General features: G+C 62.7%; 1 protein-coding gene across 1 annotated transcript; it reads left to right on the top strand.

Moving 5' to 3' along the window:
* Nucleotides 1-3,808: 3,808 nt before the first annotated feature.
* CDC42BPG (CDC42 binding protein kinase gamma) lies at nucleotides 3,809-21,354 on the top strand (the record flags this gene model as incomplete). Its single annotated transcript, XM_080696391.1, has 37 exons — nucleotides 3,809-3,968; nucleotides 6,428-6,519; nucleotides 6,593-6,676; nucleotides 6,992-7,087; nucleotides 7,335-7,483; nucleotides 8,202-8,295; nucleotides 8,482-8,682; nucleotides 8,808-9,056; nucleotides 10,551-10,630; nucleotides 11,148-11,245; nucleotides 11,334-11,414; nucleotides 11,642-11,748; nucleotides 11,830-12,009; nucleotides 12,187-12,276; nucleotides 12,419-12,540; nucleotides 12,625-12,697; nucleotides 12,901-13,007; nucleotides 13,085-13,199; nucleotides 13,335-13,483; nucleotides 13,562-13,650; nucleotides 14,324-14,376; nucleotides 14,463-14,561; nucleotides 14,645-14,704; nucleotides 14,962-15,067; nucleotides 15,298-15,431; nucleotides 15,511-15,650; nucleotides 15,732-15,813; nucleotides 16,447-16,663; nucleotides 17,474-17,536; nucleotides 17,624-18,223; nucleotides 19,222-19,319; nucleotides 19,392-19,476; nucleotides 19,554-19,674; nucleotides 19,787-19,898; nucleotides 20,109-20,232; nucleotides 20,352-20,437; nucleotides 21,298-21,354. The coding sequence occupies 37 exons, from the start codon at nucleotides 3,809-3,811 to the stop codon at nucleotides 21,352-21,354; spliced, it is 4,653 nt and encodes a 1,550-aa protein (XP_080552517.1).
* Nucleotides 21,355-21,672: the final 318 nt, after the last annotated feature.

The following is a 21,672-nucleotide window of genomic DNA, read 5'->3' as shown; positions in this document are numbered from 1 at the left end:
AAAATAAAAAATAAAACAGGAGTATAGCTCAGAGGTAAAATGCCTGAGTGACCTGTACTGGGGATTGAACCAGGGGCTTTCCACCTCTGAAGTACACCACAGCCCTTTTTTTTTTTTTTTGGTGGTACTGGGGGTGGAACCCAGAGGCTTTCTACCTCAGGGCTATACTCCCAGCCCTATTTTATACTTTATTTGGAAACAGGGTCTCACTAAGTTGCTGAGAGCCTCACTAAGTAGCTGAGGCTGGCTTCGAACCTGTGTGATCCTCCTGTCTCGGCCTCCCAAGTGCGGGGATTACAAGAGTGCGCCACCACGCCTGGCTCCACAGCCTTTCTTATTTCCTTTTTCTTTTTCTTTTTCTATGTGTGTGTGTGGTACTGCAGATTGAGCCCTGGAACATTCTATTTCCAAGATGTACCCCAAGTCCTATTTTTTTAATTTACTTTTTTCAGTACTAGAGATGGAACACAGAGACATTACACCCCTAGCCTTTTTTTTTTTTCAGTATGAGGGATTGAACTCAAGGGCATTCTACCTCTGAGCTACACCTCTAACCCTGTTTTTTTTTTTTTTATATTGAAACAGTCTCATGATATGGGCATGGTGGGGAGCATCTATAATTCCAGTACTTGGGAGGCTGAGACAGGAGGATCGCACTTTCAAGGACAGCCTCAGAAAGTGGAATCTCATCAACCTAGCAAGACCCTGTTTCAAGATGAAAATAAAAGAGCCGGGCGTGGTGGCGCACGCTTGTAATCCCAGTACTTTGGAGGCTGAGATAGGAGGACCGCAGGTTTGCAGCCAGGCTCAGCAACTGTGAGGCCCTCTGTGACTTAGCGAGACCCTGTTTCAAAATAAAAAATAAAAGAACCGGGTGTGGTGGCGCACGCTTGTGATCCCAGCATTCGGGAGGCTGAGACCTGGAGGATCGCGGTTCGCAGACAGCCTCAGCTACTTAGTGAGGCCCTCTGCAACTCAGTGAGACCCTGTTTCAAAATAAAGAATAAAAAATGGGGCAGGGGGTGTAGCTCGGAGGTCAAATGCCCCTGGGTTCAAGACCCGCAAAAAAGGGGGGGAGCTGGGGTGTGGCTCAGAGGTAGAATGCCCCTGAATTCCATCCCCAGTACTGAAAAAAAAAAGAAAAGAAAAATAAAAAATAAAATAGGGCTGGGAGTATAGCTCTGAGGTAGAATGCCACCACCACCAAAAAAGTAAAAAAGTCTCTGGGTTCAATCAATCACCTGTAACACACACACACACACACACACACACACACACACACACGCACGCACGATTAAGAGCCTAAGAGGCAGGGTGTGCTAATCTCAGTTCTGCCCCATTCCGCCGAGACATCAAGCTTCAGTTTCTCTGCCACGGTAGTGTGGGATTGAGTCTAGACGAGAATGGCGGCGGCTTCTCCTCCTGCTCCTCGTCCTCGTCCTCGTCCTCGTCCTCCTCGTCCTCGTCCTCCTCCTCATCCTCCTCCTGGTCCTCCTCCTCCTCCTCCTCCTCCTGATCCTCCTCCTCCTCCTCCTGGTCCTCCTCCTCCTTTTCCTCCTCCGGTCCTCCTCCTCCTCCTCCTCCTGGTCCTCCTCCTCCTCCTCCTCCTGATCCTCCTCCTCCTCCTCCTGGTCCTCCTCCTCCTTTTCCTCCTCCGGTCCTCCTCCTTTTCCTCCTCCGGTCCTCCTCCTCCTCCTCCTCCTCCTCCTCCTCCTCCTCCTCCTGGTCCTCCTCCTCCTTTTCCTCCTCCGGTCCTCCTCCTCCTCCTCCTCCTCTTCCTCCTCTCCTCCTCCTCCTCCGGTCCTCCTCCTCCTGGTCCTCCTCCTCCTCCTCTCCTCCTCCTCCTCCTCTCCTCCTCCTCCTGGTCCTCCTCCTCTCCTCTCCTCCTCCTCCTCTCCTCCCCTCCTCCTCCTCCCCTCCTCCTCCTCCTCCTCTCCTCCTCCTCCTCCTTCCTTCTTCTCCTATGGTGCTAGGATAGAACGCAGGGACATTCTACCTCCAAGCTACACCCCCAGCCCTATTTTTTATTCTTTATTTTGAAACAGAGTCCCGCTAAGTTGCAGAGGGCCTCACTAAGTAGCTGAGGCTGGCCGAGAACCTGCGATCCTCCTGTCTCAGCCTCCCAAGCACTGGGATTACAAGCGCGTCCCACCATGCCCGGCTCCCGGCCCCCCCAGTTTTATTTCTTTATTTGGAACCAGGGTCTCTCTAGGTCTCTTAGAGCCTTGCCATGTTGCCGAGGCTGGCTCTGAACCTGCGACCCTCCTCTCTCTGCCTCCCAGGTACTGGGATGACAAGCGTGCACCACTATGCCTACCCCCTCCCTTTTTGTGAAACAAGGTTTTGCTAAATTGCTGCGCTGGCCTCAACCCTGTGACCCTGCCGTAGCCTCCCGAATACTGGGATTGTAGCGTCCGGCTGGGAATGCACCTCCTGAGGACGAGCTCGGAGGTTAAGGGACGCGGGCCGGGCGCGGTGGCCATCGGGTGTCCTGCAGGCGAGGCCTCCCCGCCCGCCAGGACCCTTCTCCGCCCTCGTCCCCAGCGGGGCCCCGGGCCGCCCAGCGCTGGCCCTTCTTTGGCCTCTGGCGCCCTCCTGTGGCCCTCCCTACCTCCCTCGGGTGAGGACCCCGCAGACTCCGGCCCGCCTTCTCCCGGGACCCCCAGATGTGGTCTCGATCCTGCGCCCTTTCCCGGCCCGACCCGAGACCCCCCCCCCGCCTCTCTCTCCATTCCAGACCGGGGCGGCCCGGGACAGGTGTCCGCGGGGCCTGAGTGGGACACCCGCCCACCAGAAACCCCGCCGGCCAGGGGGCGGGGGGCGGCCCGGCTCTGCCAACGTCCGCAGCGCGGTCCGAGGACGCCGCCTGGGAGGGGGCGGCCCCCCGGAGTCTGTTAATTAAAGAATGTGCTGTGCAAAGCCGCCCCAGGGCCCCTCTCTTTGTCCTCTCGCCTGGGACGGGCCCGCAGTCCCAGGGCGTCGGGTCCAGCCCAGCTGGACGCAGCTGGGCAGAAATGCGAACTCTCCCCCGACTGAGCCCGCGCCGCCCCGCCCCGGGCCCCCCCAGCGGCCTCCGACCTCTCCCCGGGCTTTCCCATTCCAAGTCCGGCCGCAGGCTCTGCTCCCGCCGAGGCTGGAATACCTGGGGTGGAGGACGAGCGCGGTGCACACCGGCGCCAGCTTTGGAGTCCCCGCACCCTCTGCCGTCTCCCTTTCCTTTCCCCCTCCCAAGCCTCAGTGTGCCCATCTGCCAAATGGGTGTGACCAAACCTACCCCGCCTGCCCGTCTCCCAGCTATTGCTCTAACAATACAAAGAGTGAAATCAGAAATTTGGGGGGTGGGGGTGTGGCTCAGAGTCAGCGGGCAAAACCCGGGGAGGGCGAACTACAACTCCCATCCGGCTCCGGGGCGGCGCCGGCCCCAGCCCCTCTGCCCGGCCCGGGGGGGTGGGGGCGGTAGCCGGCCCGGGCGCGAGGACGCTGGGGGGCCCGGGCCCGCACCGCCGGGGCCAGGCCGGCGAGGGCCCCGGTGGGGCCGGGTCTGCGGCGGCGCGGGGTCCGGCGGCCTTCGGACCCCACGGGGCGCGGCCCGCCCCCCCACTTCCTGGCCCGGCCCCGCCCCCTCCCCGGCCGGGCTCCCATTGGCCGGCGCGCACCTGCCCGTCCGCGGGGCGGGGCGCGGCGCCAGGTGAGGGCGCGGCGGCGGCGGTGACAGCGGGCGGCGGGCGGCGGGCGGGGAGCCGCGGGCCTGGCGCGCACCGACGGCGGGCGGGCGGGCATGCGGACGGCCGGGCTCTAGCCCGCAGCCATGGAGCGGCGGCTCCGCGCGCTGGAGCGGCTGGCGCGGGGCGAGGCCGGCGGCGGCCCGGGACTCGACGGCCTCCTGGACCTGCTGCTGGGGCTGCACCACGAGCTCAGCAGCGCCCCCCTGCGCCGGGAGCGCAACGTGGCGCAGTTCCTGAGCTGGGGTGAGTGGCCCGGGCGCGCGGGCGGGCGGCCTAGGGATCCGGCCCCGGGACCCCGCCGGCTTCCCCTCCTCCTCCCTCTTTGCCGCGCCGCGCACCCCAGAGGCTCCCCGGGAAGGCGCCCCCGGCCCCCGCCCTGGCGCTAACACGTGCCGCCCGCCCCGTGCCCGCGCACTCACCTGCACACCCCCGGCCGCGGGCGCGCCGGTTCCCCTCCCAGACCCCAGCGCGAGTACGCGGCGGCGCACACTTCGCACAGGCGCACGGAAACTTGTCCCCAGGTGCCGGCTCTAGACTCTGTGCCCAGCACACATCCTCACGACGGCAGATAGGGGATTTCGCAGTCACAGATCACACCTCATAGCCCGCAGGGAACACGCGCACACACACACACACACACACACACACACACACATACACTCGTGCACGGCACACAGACGCACAGGATTTCTGTCTCTCGTTTCTCACAGACACAGCTCACAAGGGGACCCAGGGAGCCCTGCGCTTTCCCCTGCAGACCCTCCTGACCCCTTCAACAGGGCAGCCCCGCCCCCCGCCCCCCTCCCCCCAGCATACAGCTGGAGCCAAACTCAACCCCTTTGTGCAGGATGCCAGCCGCTTCCTGAGGGCTGCACCCCGGCTGGGCAGGGGGCCTGGCTGGAGGTGGGTCTGTGCCCTTTCTTGGCTGACTCATCTCAGTCACCAGGAGTGGCTGGCCGGGGGTGACCCTGAGCCCAGTGTGGGCACTGGCGCCAGCCCCAGGGTTCCCTGGGCACACCTGGCCAGGCCATGGGGGAGGGGATGGGGACCCAGCCTGGAGGGTGGGGTGTTTGCCCAGTGGGCGACTAGCGTTCCTGGCGCTCCTGAGCCGTGGGCAGGCACAAGTCTCCGCCTGGCACAGTCGCGGCCTGCCACCCAGACGTGCTGTTTCCATCTGGGGTGAGGACAGTCAGAGGGCCCTGCCCTTGTTGCCTGCCTGCCTGTCCAGGATTCCTGCATGTCATGCATGTGTGTCTGGCTGTCACCACCCCCCACAGTGCCCAGCCCACATGTGTCTGTGTGCACACACGTGTGCTCCTCCCTGCCTGCCTCTGGCACCTCTGCCTGGGACCCCAGCGCAGGGGCCCATCTGTTGACATCTCCCGAGGTAACTCCGAGGGCGTGACTCACTCCGCTCCTGCCCCAACTTGTCCCTGCTCCTGCCCAGAGCCCCCGTTCCCTGTGGCGAGGCAGGGGACTGGGCGTCCTGTGCCGGGCCTGGACCCTCCTGGCTCTGGGCGCTAGGCCTTGGTCCCTCTGGCCCGTGGGTCACGGCCGTGGCCTTGGCTCCTCCTTGGAGCCCGTGGCTGCCTTTCTGCCTCTCCATACACAGACCTGGGAAAGAGACAAGTAATTTCTGTAATGAGGTTTCCACACCACCCCCGCTGCGGGGGTTCTGCCTGATAAACCTGTGGGGCAGCTCTCCGTCCCACCCACAGACACGCCCAGCTGGCAGGGAGTTTACCTTCTGGCGGGGGAAACTGAGGCAGGACGCCAGACCACACTGCCCCCAATCCTGCCTGGCCACTCCTGCTTCCCTTCCTCCGTTCCCAAGACCGGGTTTCCTCCCCCTCCTCACTGGCCTGGGGCTGCCCCAGGCCTGGCAGGTTGGAGATGCCCCTGCTAGAGCTGTCAGGGACTGTGACGTGGGCAGAAGCTCTGGGCCAGGCAAAAGCCCCATCCAGAGAGGCATCCAGGGCTCGGGGGGAGCGGCAGGGCTGGTCAGGCCTGGAGGGATCCTGAGCGCTCACGCCCTCGGTGCTGGCTTCGGGTGCCAGGTGAAGGTTTTGGCCGTTTTTGAGTCTTGTGAGCACCCAGGCAGACATGTATCTGTCCCTCCAGACCAAGGGGCCTCGACTTGGGGAGCACAGATCCTGTCCTCCCAGACCCCTTCAGAACCACCAGGGTTGTCCCAGACCTCACCCCCTCCGGGCGCTTCTGCACCTGCATGGGTCTCCGGACCCAGGCCCACAGTTCCTGATGGCAGAGAAGCCTCTCTGGGGACCAGGAATGTCACCTGTCCAGTTTCCTAATAAGTACAGGCCCCTGATCTGGCCCTGTTAAGGGGCAAGAACTATGAGCTGGAGGTGGGAATGGTATCCCCCCATCCCAGGGCAACCTGGCCAGCTAGGCTCAGGTCCCAGGCTAGGGAGGACTACAAGTCCCATCAGCCCCTGGGATGCAGGCTGGGCGCAGGGGCCCCCGGGGAGGTTGGGGGTCCAGGTGGCTGTTGAGCCAGGACCCTCACCGCTGTGCCTCCTGGCCCTAGCTGAGTGGGCTCCAGCTCTTATCAGCCCCTCGGCCTGCCTTCCCTGGAGAGGTCATCTCTACCCTAGCCTCCTGGAGTCGTAGCTCCCAGTTTTCTCCAGGTGAGGGGGAGGTGGGGCCTCCCGTGCTCTGAGCTGCGCACGCTGTCCTTGCAGCCAGCCCCTTCGTGACAAAGGTGAAGGAGCTGCGTCTGCAGAGAGATGACTTTGAAATCTTGAAGGTCATTGGCCGAGGGGCCTTTGGAGAGGTGCGTGGAGGCCGGGGCGGGGAGGAGGGGCTGGCACTGGCCTGGGCTGACCCCTCTTCTGCTGGGGCCTCAGGTCGCCGTGGTGAGGCAGAGGGACAGCGGGCAGATTTTTGCCATGAAAATGCTGCACAAGTGGGAGATGCTGAAGAGAGCCGAGGTCAGTGTGGGGCCCGGGGCCACAGGAGGGACGGCTGCCAGCAGGCCCTAAGGACGTCCTGGGACGGGAGGGACGGCTGCCCTCAGTAGCCACCCGACTGTCCCTTCCTCCCAATAAACCTTTCTCAAGGCCACAGTGAGGCCCAGAGCCGTAAAGCACGGCCCGGGCTCATCAGCGGCCGGCCCGGGGCGGGGCAGAGCTGGACCCTGGATCTCAGCCCCCAGCTTCGGAGCCCTTGTGCATCCCCTGAGGTGGTGGCGTGGGTTTCCTGGGCTCTGATCCCACTCACCCTCTGCCTCCCTAAATCTATTACAGACGGCCTGTTTCCGGGAGGAGCGGGATGTTTTGGTGAAGGGAGACAGCCGTTGGGTGACCGCTCTGCACTATGCCTTCCAAGATGAGGAATACCTGGTGAGAACCCTTGGCAGCGTGGCGGGTTCCCGCCTGGGCCCAGAGAAGGCCCTTGGGGCAGGGGCACTGGGTCCTACTGGGACCAGGAGGCTCCTTCCCACCAGCTCCCGGGCCTGGAGCCTCCTGCCTGAGCTCTGGCTGGGAACCAGCCACCCCCAAGCCATCCCAAGCCCTGCCCTCCCAGAGCCCCCCAGGATTGCCAGTTCCCTCTCCCCATCCCCTTCCTGTCCCCATCCCTTCCCTCCAGTACCTAGTGATGGACTACTACGCCGGCGGTGATCTCCTCACGCTGCTGAGCCGCTTTGAGGACCGCCTCCCGCCCGAACTGGCCCAGTTCTACCTGGCCGAGATGGTACTGGCCATCCATTCTCTGCACTGCCTGGGCTATGTCCACAGGTGGGACCGTAGAGCCCCCGTCGACACTGCTTCGGTGCCCGCCTTCCTTGACTCCTCCCCAAGTCCCACGTGGCAGGGCGCCAGTGTGCCCATTTGACATTTGAGGAAGTCAGAGCCTAGCACGTGTACGCCCCAGCCAGTGGTGGCTGAGCCAAGGTCTGCATTGGGGAGTCTGACTCCTCTGTCCCCTGCAGAACACTTTGCGTTCCCCAGGGCCAGAGGGGTCTGAGGGGTCTTTCCTCCCAGTCTGGCCGTCTTCTTCCTCCTGGAAGAAGGCTTACGGTCCACCTGGGCTGGTCCACCTGGAGGTGGGTTGTATGAAGTGCAGGCTCTTGACCAGGTAACATCTAATTAAGCAGAATTCACATAAGGAAGGGAGCTCCCAGCAGCCCCTGGGAGATCACAGCCTTCCAAGGGCTCGCAGGACCTGTGGTCATTTTGGTGCGGACCGTGTTGTCTCCCAGGCTCACACCTGAGCAGGAGGGTCATGCCCGGTCTGCGGGGGTCTCCAGGTTCTGGAGCCTCCTTCCCTATCCTGCAGGGGACCCCCTACCCTCCCACGGGCCCCTCTCTCATCCCCATGTGTGGGCATACACAGTCTCACGTGTGTACAGGAGCATGAGTGCACACATATGCAGGTGTGTGGCAGGGCAGGGCACGTGCCTAAAGGCACCCCCACATGCGGGTCAAGCCCCTCACTCTCCCTGCCCTCCTCCAGGGATGTCAAGCCAGACAACGTCCTGCTGGACATGAATGGACACATCCGCCTGGCCGACTTTGGATCCTGCTTGCGTCTCAACAACAGCGGCATGGTGAGGGCCCGCCCTTGGAGCTTGGGGGGCCGAACTCTCAGAGGAACGGGGCACATCGGGCCCCAGGAGGGACACCAGGGCAGTGGCCCCGCCCCTGGAGTGATGGGACCAGGCCCACACCTGAGAGTCAGCAGGCCCAGCCACGCCTGAACGTGTGCTCATGGCAGCTGACGTCACCACCCACAGGTAGATTCATCGGTGGCAGTAGGGACACCAGACTACATCTCCCCTGAGATCTTACAAGCCATGGAAGAGGGCAAGGGCCACTATGGCCCACAGTGCGACTGGTGGTCGCTGGGAGTCTGCGCCTATGAGCTGCTCTTCGGGGAAACACCTTTCTACGCCGAGTCCCTGGTGGAAACCTACGGCAAGATCATGAACCATGAGGTCTGGCCACCAAGTTCTGGGGCACCAGGGAGGGCAAGAGGACCCTGGCATCCCTGTGGTTGGAGGTGCCTGCGGGCCTCAGTGGGCTCCCAGCCTGACCCACTGCCCCATGCCCTGGCCTGCAGGACCACCTGCAGTTCCCCTCCGATGTACCTGACGTACCGGCCAGCGCCCAGGACCTGATCCGCCAGCTTCTGTGTCGCCAGGAGGAGCGGCTGGGCCGCGGCGGGCTGGACGACTTCCGGAACCACCCCTTCTTTGAAGGTGTGGACTGGGAACGGCTGGCGACCAGCACTGCCCCGTACATCCCTGAGCTTCGTGGGCCCATGGATACCTCCAACTTTGATGTGGATGACGACACCCTCAACCATCCGGTGAGTGGTGGATGCCACTGTGGGAGGGCGCTTCCCTGCCCCTCGGGGCCGCGGGAACCCCCAGAACGTCCCTAGAGCAGCTGCTGGGCTACAGCAGGACCCCAGAGGCTCATAGAAGTTACAGTTCAGCTGAGTATGGTGGCACACGCCTGTAATCACCGTACTTGGGAGGCTGAGACGGGGATTGCAGGTTCGAGGACAGCTTCAGCAACCTAGCAAGAGCCCATTTTAAAACCAAAAAATTAGAAAATCAAGCCGGGCGTGGTGGCGCGTGCTTGTAATCCCTGTGCTTGGGAGGCTGAGACAGGAGGATCTCACAGGTTCAAAGCCAGCCTCAGCTACTTAGGCTCTCAGCAACTTAGTGAGACCCTGTTTCCAAATAAAATATAAAAAAAGGTCTGGGAGTGTAACCCGGAGGTAGAAAGCCTCTAGGTTCCACCCCCAGTACCACAAAAAAAAAAAAAGAAAAAGAAAAAATCAGAAGGGCTGGGCAAGCCGGGCGTGGTGGCACATGCTTGTGATCCTAGTAGTTGGGAGAATGAGACTTCCTCCACAGGTTTACCGCTAGCCTCAGCTACTTAGTGAGGCCCTCCACAACTTACTTAGTGAGACCCTGTTTCAAACTAAAGAATAAGCGGGGCGTGGTGGTACACACTTGTAATCCCAGTACTTGGGATTACAGTTCCTGGCCAGCCTCAGCTATTTAATGATGCCCTCTGCAACTTAGTGAGACTGTGTTTCAAAATAAAGAATAAAAAATAGGACTGGGAGCCGGGCGTGGTGGCACACTCTTGTAATCCCAGCATTCTGGAGGCTGAGACTGGAGGATCGCAGTTCACGGACAGCCTCAGCTACTTAGTGATGCCCTCTGCAACTTAGACCCTGTTACAAAATAAAGAATAAAAAATAGGGTAGGGGGTGTAGCTCGGGGGTCAAATGCCTCTGGGTTCCATCCCCAGACCCGTAAAAAAAAAAAGAAAAAAAATAGGACTGGGGTATAGTTCAGAGATAGAATGGCCCTGGGTTCCATTCCCAGTACCACAATAAAATAAAATAGAAATTAAAAATAAGGCTGGGGGTATAGCTCAGAGGTAGAATACCCTTGGATTCAATCCCTAGTACTGCCCAAAAAAAAAAAAAAAAAAAAAAAAAAAAGACCTAGGTGTGTGGTTTGGCAGTAGACTGCCCCTGGGCTCAATCAGTCCCCATAACCAAGAAAAAGGAGTTACAGTTCACCTGAGGTAATTTGTACCAAGCAAAGTCCATTGGACCAGAATTCATATGAGGAAGAGAGCTCCCAGCAGCCCTTGGGAAGCCACACCTTCAAGGGCTTATGGGAATTGTGGTCCACTTTGGTGGGGACTGTGTTGTCGCCCCTCGCCCTGTACCTGAGCAGCAGGAGGCTGTCAATCCCACTCCAGCTTGGTCTCCAGGTTTTGGAGCCTCAGCCTGGAGCTGTGCCCACTGGTTCTAACCACCTCTTCTCTCCTGCAGGGGACCCTGCCACCACCCTCCCATGGTGCCTTCTCTGGCCACCATCTGCCATTTGTGGGTTTCACCTATACCTCGGGCAGGTGAGTCTAGTACTCATACCTGCTGGGAAGCAGGCAGAGCCATCAGGTCTCAGAGAAAGGGACAGAATGCTTTCACAGCAGCAGCCTGCGACAGGTTCTTGGGGTCCAGGGAAGCCCTGGCTGTGTCCTAGACCGCATCCCAGCACTTGGACCTTGCAGTGCCCAGCACAGCAGGCTTCCAGTGCACTGGACTTGGAGCCAGCAGCCTGGAGTCCGCGGGGCTCCCACTTCCCGAGCCTCACTTTTTGCATCTAAAATCGGCACAAGGGCTGCCTGGTCTCATTCATGGTGCTGGCCTGAAACAGGACTCGGTGAAGAGTGCTCCAAGATGGGAGGGCGTTCTGAGATGGTTAGATGGCTGCCCTGGGCCTCACTGCTTGTGCGGCTGGGAGGGCCCAGGGCCTGCTCTGCTGTTCCCTGGACATGGACTGGGTGTTTGGATGAATGAATGATTGGCTGCAGGCAGGAGGAGGCAGCCTGGGGTTCCTGCTAACTCACGTTACCCTTCCTCCTCCAGTCCCGGTCCTGAGAGCAGTGCAGAGCTGGTGGCTGCCCTGGAGAGGAAGCTCCGCCCCTTGGAGCAAGAGAAGGTGGAGCTGAGCTGGAGGCCCCCAGGTAGCGGCCACTCGGGTCAGGGCGGCGTGTGTGGCCTCAGGGGCTGCTGCTCCGGGACTGGCTACTCACTGTGGCCCTCCCCTGCCAGAGGCCCTGCCGGACCCCTTGGACCACCAGGACCTGGTGCAGCTACAGAAGGAAGTGCACACTTTGCGGGAGAGGCTGGCAGGTACGGCCTCCACACACATACACACAGGCCAGTCCTTGGGCGCCAGTCCTGCCCCTGCCCTGGGCGTGCCGTGTGGTTTAGGGGGAGGGACTCTGAGCTTGCGTGTCGAGCATCCCCGGGAGACAGCCCTGGGCCAAGGGGAAAGTTCCTGAGATCCTGCAGGTAGACTACCAGGCTGACACCCGGACAGTTGAGACACTGCGGGTCTCAGTGACTGTTTCCGGCAGAGACAGTGAAGGACAGCAAGTCCCCATTGTCCCAGACTGATGGCCTCCCTGCTGGTAGCGCAAGCCAGGCCAGTGGCCTCCAGGAGGAGAAGGACCGGCTCCAGCAGGTGAGGGCTGGGAGAGGTGGGCAGGTGGTCAGGGCACCAGGCTACAGAGGTCAGCTCTCAGACCTCAGCCCTGGCCCCCAGGAGCTGGCCGAGGCCCAGGCAGGCCTGCAGGCCCAGGTGCGGGAGCTGTGCAGAGCCCAGGATCGGCAGGAGGAGCTGCTACAGAGGCTGCGGGAGGCCCAGGAGAGAGAGGCGGCCACGGCCAGCCACATCCGGGCCTTGCGCTTTCAGCTAGAGGAGGCCCAGGAGGCCCGGAAGGAGGTGAGTTACAGGAAGAGGGCAGAGCAGGTGGGCACTGCCCCTCGGATCCCCGGCGTGGCCAGAGGCAGCCTGGGCAGCTTGGTTTGAAGAGCTGAGACGCCCCATGCCTTTCAGCCTGCTGCCTTAGGGGCGCTGGGGTGGGCAAGGTCAGTGGTGGCTTGTCTCTGTCCATCACAGCTGGAAGGCCAGGTGGCCACCCTGAAGCAGGAGGTGACTCAGCTCCAGGGACAACGGGAGCAAAGCCTTGAGAAGCCTTCCGCTGCCAAGGTATTCTGGGCAAGCCCCTGGCAAAAGCCCCCTGCCCTCAGCCTGGCCCTCAGGGCCCCAGGCCAGGCCCGTGTCCCGGGGGTGGGATGGGCCATGGCTTCTCAGGTCCCTGTCCAGCCTGACCCCTCTCCACACCCTCAAGACTGTCCACACAGCCTCTGAGACCAACGGCACAGGACCGCCCGAGGGTGGGCCCGAGGAGGCCCAGCTGAGGAAGGAGGTGGCTGCCCTGCGGGAACAGCTGAGGCAGGCCTGCAGCCATGGGTGAGGGGGCAGCAGGGTGGCCGGGAGCGGCCAGGACTGTCCCGCTGGGTGTCGCTGTCACCACCTTGACCTTTTCCTCTCCAGGCCAGGTGGGAAGGACGAGGCTCTGTGCCGACTGCAGGAGGAGAACCAGCGGCTGAACCGGGAGCGGGAGCAGGTGAGCAGGGGGACGGCTGAGGGCCAGATGATTGGCAGTTAAGGGGACAGCTGGGGGCTGGTGTGATGGGTGGACTGGGTCGAGTCTGGAGGGCTTGTAGCAGGAGAGAGTGGACACAGATGGGGTGTGGGGTGCCAGGGGACCTGTGGGGAGGCCGGCGAGTGCCTCCAGGGACTGAACCTCCTCCGTCCGGCTGACCCCAGCTGGCAGAAGAGCTGGAGCAGGAGCTGCAGACTAAGCGGCGGCTGGAGGGCGAGCGGCGGGAGACCGAGAGCAACTGGGAGGCCCAGATCTCAGACATCCTCAGCTGGTGGGTGCCCAGGGACCAGGGAGGGGCCTGGTGGGGCTGAGGGCCTGGCCTGAGACCTCTAGGCTCTTCCCAACCAGGGTGAATGATGAGAAGGTCTCCAGAGGCTACCTGCAGGCCCTGGCCACCAAGATGTCCGAGGAGCTGGAGTCTTTGCGAAACGTGGGCACCCAGACGCTCCCCACCCGGCCTCTGGTGAGCCCCAGCTGTATGCTGGGAGGCGGGGGGTGGCCTGGCTGGGTGGCATGGGCAGCAGTGTGCGCTGGAGGGAGGGGGTATCTGAGGCCATCGGGTCCAAAGGTCCTCTCACCGGGTGTCCTCGGCTCCCAGGACCACCAGTGGAAGGCGCGGCGACTGCAGAAGATGGAGGCCTCAGCCAGGCTGGAGCTGCAGTCAGCGCTGGAGGCCGAGATCCGGGCTAAGCAGGGTCTGCAGGAGCGGCTGACGCAGGTGGAGGAGGCCCAGCTGCAGGCCGAGCGGTGAGTCCTGGGGCAGGAGTTGCAAGGGCTGGGCCCGTGCAGAGGCCTGTGGCGAGCCCTTGCCCTCTCCACCCCTAGCCGCCTGCAGGAGGCAGAAAAGCAGAGCCAGGCCCTGCAGCAGGAGCTGGCTGCACTGCGGGAGGAGCTGCGGGCCCGTGGGCCAGGAGGTGAGTAGCTACTGCGCACGCACCCCCAGCTCCTGTGACAGACATCTCCCTGGACTGTGCCGCTTAACCCAGCATCTGTTCCCAGCACACACTGAGCACCTGGGTGCCATTCCCTCTCCACGGTTAAATGGGGGAATGACCTCAGTTAAGTGTGGTCATTTAGTTGGGCTTGCTGGCACATGCTTGTAATCCCAATACTAGGGAGGCTGAGAGAGGCAGATTGTAGGTTCCTGGCCAGCCTCAGCTACTTAGTGAGACCCCATTTCAAAAATAAGGAATAAAAATATGGCTGGGGCCGGGTGTGGTGGTGCACACTTGTAATCCCAGTATTTGGGAGGCTGAGACCGGAGGATCACGGTTCATGGACAGCCTCAGCTACTCAGGCCCTCTGCAACTCAGTGAGACCCTGTTTCAAAATAAAGAATAAAATATAGGGCTGGGGGTGTAGCTTGGAGGCAAAATGCCCCTGGGTTCCATCTCCAGAGCCACATGCACAAAATAAATAGGGCTGGGGGTGTAGCTTGGAGGTAAAATGCCCCTGGATTCAATCCCCAGTACCACACACATTCACACAAATGTGACCAGCTAACCAAGGTGAGGACTGAGACCCCACTGCCCCTGGCTCCTCGGCCGGGGACCCCACACCCTAGTGATCCACACCCTCTCTTTGCAGACACCAAGCCTTCAAACTCCCTCATCCCCTTCCTGTCCTTCTGGAACACAGAGGTAAGAATCCAGCAGAGGGGCTGGTTGGAGAGGAGTCCTGGGGCAGGCACAGGGGTCCGGATTTTGTTTCTCCTCCCCATCCCCAGAAGGATTCTCCCAAGGACCCTGGCATCTCAGGAGAGGCCCCAAGGCCTGTGGCAGAGCCGGAGCTGAGGCCGGAGGGTCGCCGTAGCCTGCGCATGGGGGTGAGGGCCGGTGGAGTCCCCCGGGTGGGGGCTGGGCCACCCCCTGCCCTCCGCCCTTCTCACCTGCTCACGCCCTCCTTCAGGCCGTATTCCCCAGAGCACCCGCTGCCACCACTGCCCCTGCAGAAAGTCCTCCTGCTAAGGTCAGTCCCTAGAGGGCAGCACTGGGGGCAGGGGGGGCACACTGAGCCGTCCTCCTGATGGTCTCCAAGCACCAGTTGGGCCCCTCCCTGGGCACGATGGCAGGCAACCCCGTGTGGGTGGCAGCGGTGGCAGTGGGGCACTGGGGCTCAGACTTGGTGCTGCCGTCTGGGTCAGCCCCTTGTCTGCCTGAGCCTTCTGGGGTGGGGCACGGGCATGCCGTGGCAGGCATGGCTGATGGCACGTCCCCCCTCCGCAGCCCGGTGCACACACGCTGCGCCCCCGGAGCTTCCCGTCCCCCACCAAGTGTCTCCGCTGCACCTCGCTGATGCTGGGCCTGGGCCGCCAGGGCCTGGGCTGTGACGGTGAGAGCCCGCCATCGCACGCCCACCTCCTGAGGGCAGCCCCGGTGCCCCAGGTCACGGGCGCCTCCTGCTCGGATTTCCCGCTGCTCAGTTTTTCTTTTCTCACCTGCTATGCCATTGGTGACAGTTCAGGTTCCACTGTGGCTTCAAGGCAACGGGCCAGGAGGCCCAGGGCCTGGCCCTGGCCTGCCCGCGCCCAGCTCACACCGTTTCACTTCCCTGTCCCGCAGCCTGCGGTTACTTCTGTCACTCAGCCTGTGCCCCCCAGGCCCCGCCCTGCCCTGTGCCCCCCGACCTCCTCCGCACAGCCCTGGGAGTGCACCCCGAAACGGGCACGGGCACTGCCTACGAGGGCTTCCTGTCGGTGAGCTGGGGCTGGGGGGCAGGGAGGCAGGGCACGGGGCCGGGGACCTGTGCAGCCTTCCCACGCCTGCCTCCCCCAGGTGCCGCGGCCCTCGGGCGTCCGGCGCGGCTGGCAGCGGGTCTATGCCGCCCTCAGCGACTCGCGCCTGTTGCTGTACGACGCCCCCGACCCAAAGATCAGCCCGGCCAGCGGGGCCCTCCTGCAGGCCCTGGATCTGAGGTGCTGCTGGGGCCGGTGACTGCCGGGGGAGGGAGGCAGCAGGCTCAGCGCAGCCTCTGACCTGCTCCATGCACCTCCCAGGGATCCCCAGTTCTCAGCCTCCCCGGTCCTGGCCTCAGATGTCATCCACGCCCAGTCCAGGGACCTGCCACGCATCTTCAGAGTGAGTGCTTGGGCTCGCTTGATCCGACTACTGTTCCCTTCCCCGTGCATCCAGGGGCGCCCCCTTCTGCCAGCCCCCCTCACCTCCACACAGACAGTTAAAGTCACCTCCATCCTGCAACCACCCTTAGCCGGCCTTCAGGGAATCTGGCCTGGCCGGCCTGTTCAGAAGCCTCTAGCTTCCCAGTGCCTCCGGGGGCTCCTTAGAGGCCTCCCCAGCCCTCTCCTCGGGCCTCTCTGCTCTGGCCACACCTCGCTGTCTCCAGTTCCCAGAGTGCCTCACACCCACGCACACCTCTATGCCGGTCCTTCGTGTTCTCTTCCCTCTGCGTGGAACTGCCAGCCCCTCACGCATGCCGGCTACTTCCTGGGTAGTATGCGTGCTCTGTGCAGCCTTCACCTCTTGGCCTGGGTCAGGGCCCTGCTCTGCTTCAGCACCATGCCCGTCCTTCCCCTCTATGGAGCCAATCACAGGGCTCAGGAAGGGGGCCGTCTGGCTCATCCCCTGCCGTAGGCTGTGCCTAGCACGGCAGCAAGCCCATGGTCGGTGCTAGCATCATCTGATGGAGGAGGGATGGGGGGAAGGATGGACGGTCTGGCCGTGCGGCCTTGCAGTCCGTGTCCCTGCCCACAGGTGACCGCCTCCCAGCTAACGGTGCCACCGACCACCTGCACTGTGCTGCTGCTGGCGGAGAGCGAGGGGGAGCGCGAGCGCTGGCTGCAGGTGCTGGGCGAGCTGCAGCAACTGCTGCTGGACACCCGGCCCCGGCCGCGGCCCGTGTTCACCCTCAAGGAGGCCTACGACAATGGGCTGCCGCTGCTGCCCCACGCGCTCTGCGCCGCCGTCATTGGTGAGCCTCTTGCCGGGGAGCAGGCTGGGGAGAGACCAGGCCTGCAGGGAGGGGCTTGCTCAGACATGGTCACAAAGGCCACCACTGGTGCCCATCCCCTGCAGCAACGAGCCACCGATTGTGCGCGTGTCTCTTTGGCCCCCCTCTGTGTGGGTGTAAAGACCCAAGGGGCAACTGGGCGGTGGTGCACCCCTGTAAGTCCAGTACTTGGGAGGCTGAGAGAGGTTCATGGCCAGCCTTAGCTACTTAGCAAGGCCCTTAGCAACTCAGTGAGACCTTGTTTCAAAATAAGGAATACAAAATAGGGCTAGGAGTGTAGCTCGGAGGTAGAATGCCCTGCGTTCCATCCTCAGTACCACAAAATAAATAAATTAATAAATTAATAAATAAGTTAATTTAAAAAAATAGTACTGGGGGTATAGCTTAGAAGTAGAATGCCTGTGGGTTCAATCGCCAGTTTCACGGGGGAAAAAAAAGCCAAGCCGGGCGTGGTGGCGCACGCTTGTAATCCCCGCGCTTGGGAGGCAGAGACAGGAGGATCGCGCAGGTTCAAAGCCAGCCGCGCGCACTGGCTTAGGAGACCCTGTTTCCAAATAAAAATGTAAAAATAGGTCTGGGAGTGTAGCCCGGAGGTAGAAGGGCTTCCAGGAACCCCAATACCACCAAAAACAATAAAATAAAAAGGACTAGGGCTATAACTCGGAAGTTGGACACCCCTGGGTTCAGTCCCTAGTACCAAGGAGAGCAGGCAGCCGCCCGCCGCCTTTGCGCCGGTTTGACCCTTGAGCCCTGCCCTCTTCCCTCCACCAGGTCAGGAGCGGCTCGCCCTGGGCACCGAGGACGGGCTGTACGTGATCCGCCTGCACAGCAACGGTACACACAGGGCGGGGCCCCGGCGGGCGGGACAGAGGACGGCAGCTGGGCGCTCACCCATCTGCTCCTCTCTCTGCCGACCCACAGACATCTTCCAGGTGGGGGAGTGCCGCCGGGTGCAGCAGCTGGCTGTGAGCCCTACCGCAGGCCTCCTGGTTGTGCTGTGTGGCCGCGGCCCAAGCATTCGCCTCTTTGCCCTGACGGATCTGGAAAGCACAGATGCGACCGGAGCCAAGATCCCCGAGTCCCGAGGCTGCCATGTGCTGGCAGCCGGACGCATCCTGCAGGCCCGCACTCCTGTGCTCTGCATGGCTGTCAAGCGCCAGGTCCTCTGCTACCAGCTGGGCCCAGGCCCAGGGCCCTGGCAGCACCGCATCCGGGAGCTGCAGGCCCCCGCACCTGTGCAGAGCCTGGGGCTGCTGGGCGACCGGCTATGTGTGGGTGCCGCCGGTACCTTCGCCCTCTACCCGCTGCTCAACGAGGCTGCGCCCGTCATGCTGGGGGCTGGACTGGTCCCTGAGGAGCTGCCGCCGTCCCGAGGGGGCCTGGGCGAGGCGCTGGGTGCCGTGGAGCTCAGCCTCAGTGAGCTCCTGCTGCTCTTCACCACTGCTGGCGTCTACGTGGACGGCGCCGGCCGCAAGTCACGCAGCCATGAGCTGCTGTGGCCAGCAGCACCCATGGGCTGGGGTAAGGCCAATGGAGGGCCTAGGTGGGGCGAGGCACCTGTCATATATCTGAGGAAGACAGGGTCATGCCCCCAAGCTTGGCGCTGGAGCGACGCACACCTGTTCTGCCCTGGATGGCTCGCCTGGGCGCTTCCCCTTCCGCCCCTTCCTCCTGCTTTTCTCCTGCCAGTGCCGCCCTCCTGCCCCTTGCACCTGGCCAGCTCCTCAGTCCAGCCCTAATGGTGGCTCGGGGCCTGGCGCCCCCTCCATGGGTGGCCACTGAGGTCAGTCATCTTTACTGCTTTCCTGCTCTCTGCCCTGTCCTCCCGTCCCTGGGCCTTCGCTTCTCTTTGCTCTCCCCCCATCTTTATTCAGACCCCTGTCCTGGTCCTTTTCTGTGTACTGGGGGCCTGCAGAACGGGCTGGAGTTGGTTTCTTCATCCACCTCCAGCACCCAGCCCAGGCAAGCACACCGCAGGAGTGATAGATACCAGGGAAGATGGATGGATGGACGGATGGATGGATGGATGGATGGATGGGGCAGTCTGGTGCATCCTCGAGTAACTGGTGTGATGGCCTAAGGGCTAAAAGAGAAGGCCAGAGCTTCCTTCAGGAACAAGGCCCTCCTGGGGTGGGGCCTGTGGGTTGGGTGTAGTGCAGACAATCTGTGTTGTAGGTGTTGGACCTTTGGCGCCAAATCCCAGCTCTTCCTCACCAGCTGGGTGGCTATGGCCAATACTTGGCTCGGGGGTTCCCATTCCCTCACCTCTAAGTTCGGGGTGAGGCAGCACCTGCTGGGAATTGGAGAATTGCGGGGGAAGGCAGCAGCAAAGGTCTAGAAGCTGGTGGGCCTGTAGGGGCGCTCCTGCCTACCACATTGTTACGGAGCTGGGTGGGGGGCTGGAGTCCTCAGAGGGAGGACCTGTGGGTGGGCACGGGCCTCGCGGTGCCGTGGCAGGCACAGGGAGCTCTCCGGGGAGCCAGGAGAAAACAGGCTGCACAGCGCGGCGTCTCCTGCAGGTTACACAGCCCCCCACCTGACAGTGTTCAGCGAGAACGCCATTGACGTGTTCGATGTGAGGAGAGGAGAATGGGTCCAGACGGTGCCACTCAAGAAGGTGAAGGCCGGCGCGGGCTGGGGGCGCTGGGCGGGGGCGGGCGGCGGACCTGACCTCTGCCCACTGCCCCAGGTACGGCCCCTGAATCCCGAGGGCTCCCTGTTCCTCTACGGCACCGAGAAGGTCCGCCTGACCTACCTCAGGAACCGGCTGGCAGGTGAGGGTGTGCGCCCCGCAGGTGCGCCCGCGGGCTGGGCCCGGTGAGCACCCCCTCGCAACGTGCTTCTCGCACAGAGAAGGACGAGTTTGACATCCCCGACCTCACCGACAACAGCCGGCGCCAGCTGTTCCGCACAAAGAGCAAGCGCCGCTTCTTCTTCCGCGTGTCGCCGGAGCAGCGCCAGCAGCAGCGCAGGTGCGCATGCGTGGCCGGGGGGGGGGGCGCCGCTGGGCGGGGCCTCGCGCCGGGGGCGGGGCCTCGAGCCGCCCCTTGGCTGCCCTGCGCCTCACGCCCCCTCTGCCTGTAGGGAGATGCTGAAGGACCCTTTTGTGCGCTCCAAGCTCATCTCCCCACCCACCAACTTCAACCACCTGGTGCACGTGGGCCCTACTGACGGGAGGCCCGGTGCCAGGGACCGGGTGAGTTCTGGCAGCCAGTCACAAACCGGCCTGGTGAAGCCGAGCCAATCACCAGCCTTTCTAGTGGCATGAGCCAATCACAGGCCTCCGTGGTTACCTGGCCTCTCAGGCCTCTGACTCATCCCTCTGATACCTGGGGTCCACCAGCGGAGCGTTTGTCCTGGTCCCTTGTGCCTCCCGGGCCCAGCCCCACGCACTGTCCCCTAACAGGCTTCGGAAGAGAAGGGCCGAGGTGCCCGCAGCTCCGGCCCTCAGCGGCCGCACAGCTTCTCCGAGGCCATGCGGCGCCCAGCGTCCACAGGCAGTGACCGCCTCCCCGGAGACGCAGACCCCAGTAAGGACAGCCCCACAACCTCCTGTATTCCACACCCCCTCCCCCAAGTCTTCACCCACTTCAAACCCGTCAAATCTGACCTAGATATCTTTGTGCACCCCCTCACCCCCAACCTGTAGTGAAGAGGAAACCTTGGACATCCTTGTCCAGCGAGTCAGTGTCCTGCCCCCAGGGATCTCTGAGCCCTGCAGCGTCCCTGACACAGGTGAGCGGTGGGGGAGTCGGGGGGGGGGGCTTTCCCTCCCCCTGCAAAGGGCAGCAGTTCTGTTCCGCACTAAGCCCTGTGCCTTACATGCTGAGCCCACCCTTGTCCGCCCTCCATCCCAAGACAGGCGGACTCTTACCCGCCTCACCCTCTGGAAGCGGGTTGACCCGGGTGTTTGTTTGTGGTGCTGGGGATTGAACCCAGAGGCTAGGCAAGTGCCCTGTCGCTGAGCAGCAACCCAAGTGTGTGGGACTCTTAACAGAGGCCCCCGGGGTGCAGGAGAGGTGAGGAGGAGCCGTCATGGCAGCTGGGGCCAGGGAAGACCCGAGAGCCACCAGGAAGGCTCCAGCTCACCTCCCAGCTGCGTCTCCATCATCCCCCACACACCTATCCCACACCCCCATTCCAGTCACGAGGCCACTCGGGACCCCAGACTTGCCACACAAGTCTCTCCTACCTCTAATCCCTGCGACCCTGCCTCCCTTTTAACGTCTTTGTCGTCACCCTGATTTGACACCCAGGCCGGCCCCCACCTTCAGAGAAGCCACCTCGCTCCTGGTCAGGTGGTCCCTGCCAGCCTCTCCCTGCTGCACCCCTGCCAAGCCGCGATTCTCTTCCCCTTTGCTGGGTCTCCTCGATCGTGGGCTCAGGTTTCCTTCTAGCCACAGTAAAGCATGTTTGTGGACTGAATGTGGGACGTGTAAATGAACGGTGGGACTCTGAGCTCACTCAGGGTTAAGTAGGAGTGACCCCGCCGCCCTGTCCCACCTCACACGGAGGCTCTGCCATAGCAGGGACACGGCCGGCTGGCAGGATGGCCCTCCTGCCTCCTCCCACCTCACTTTTTATTTCTCCTGCAGGTCTCTGAGAGGCCTCGGAGCCTCCCCCCAGCCCCTGAGCCAGAGAGCTCCCCCTGACGCGCTCTGGCTGGGGCCACCCCAACCCCAGGACGGAGGCAGGAGGGAGCAGAGAGCTTGAGGAATGCCATGCTCCGGCTGGTCCCGGACACGTGGAATTTCTGACTTGGGGGCATGGGCGTGCAGGGATGGGGAGGCTGGCCTGGGTTCCCAGGACCAGCCGTCCTGACTCTCCGCCCTCATCTGCCGTCCCCTCGGCTTCTGTCCGCAGCCTGTGCTGGCCGCGGGGAACAGAACGGCCCTGGCGCCCAGGGATGATCGTGCCAAAGTTGTCCTCTGCAGTGCCAAGCCCTGGGAAGCCTGCGCGAGTCTGGATGA

Source organism: Muscardinus avellanarius, assembly GCF_963383645.1.
Source record: "Muscardinus avellanarius genome assembly, chromosome: 1".
NCBI lineage: Eukaryota > Metazoa > Chordata > Mammalia > Rodentia > Gliridae > Muscardinus > Muscardinus avellanarius.
Note: the sequence above shows the minus strand (reverse complement) of the source record. Positions and strands in the feature narration are given on the sequence as shown.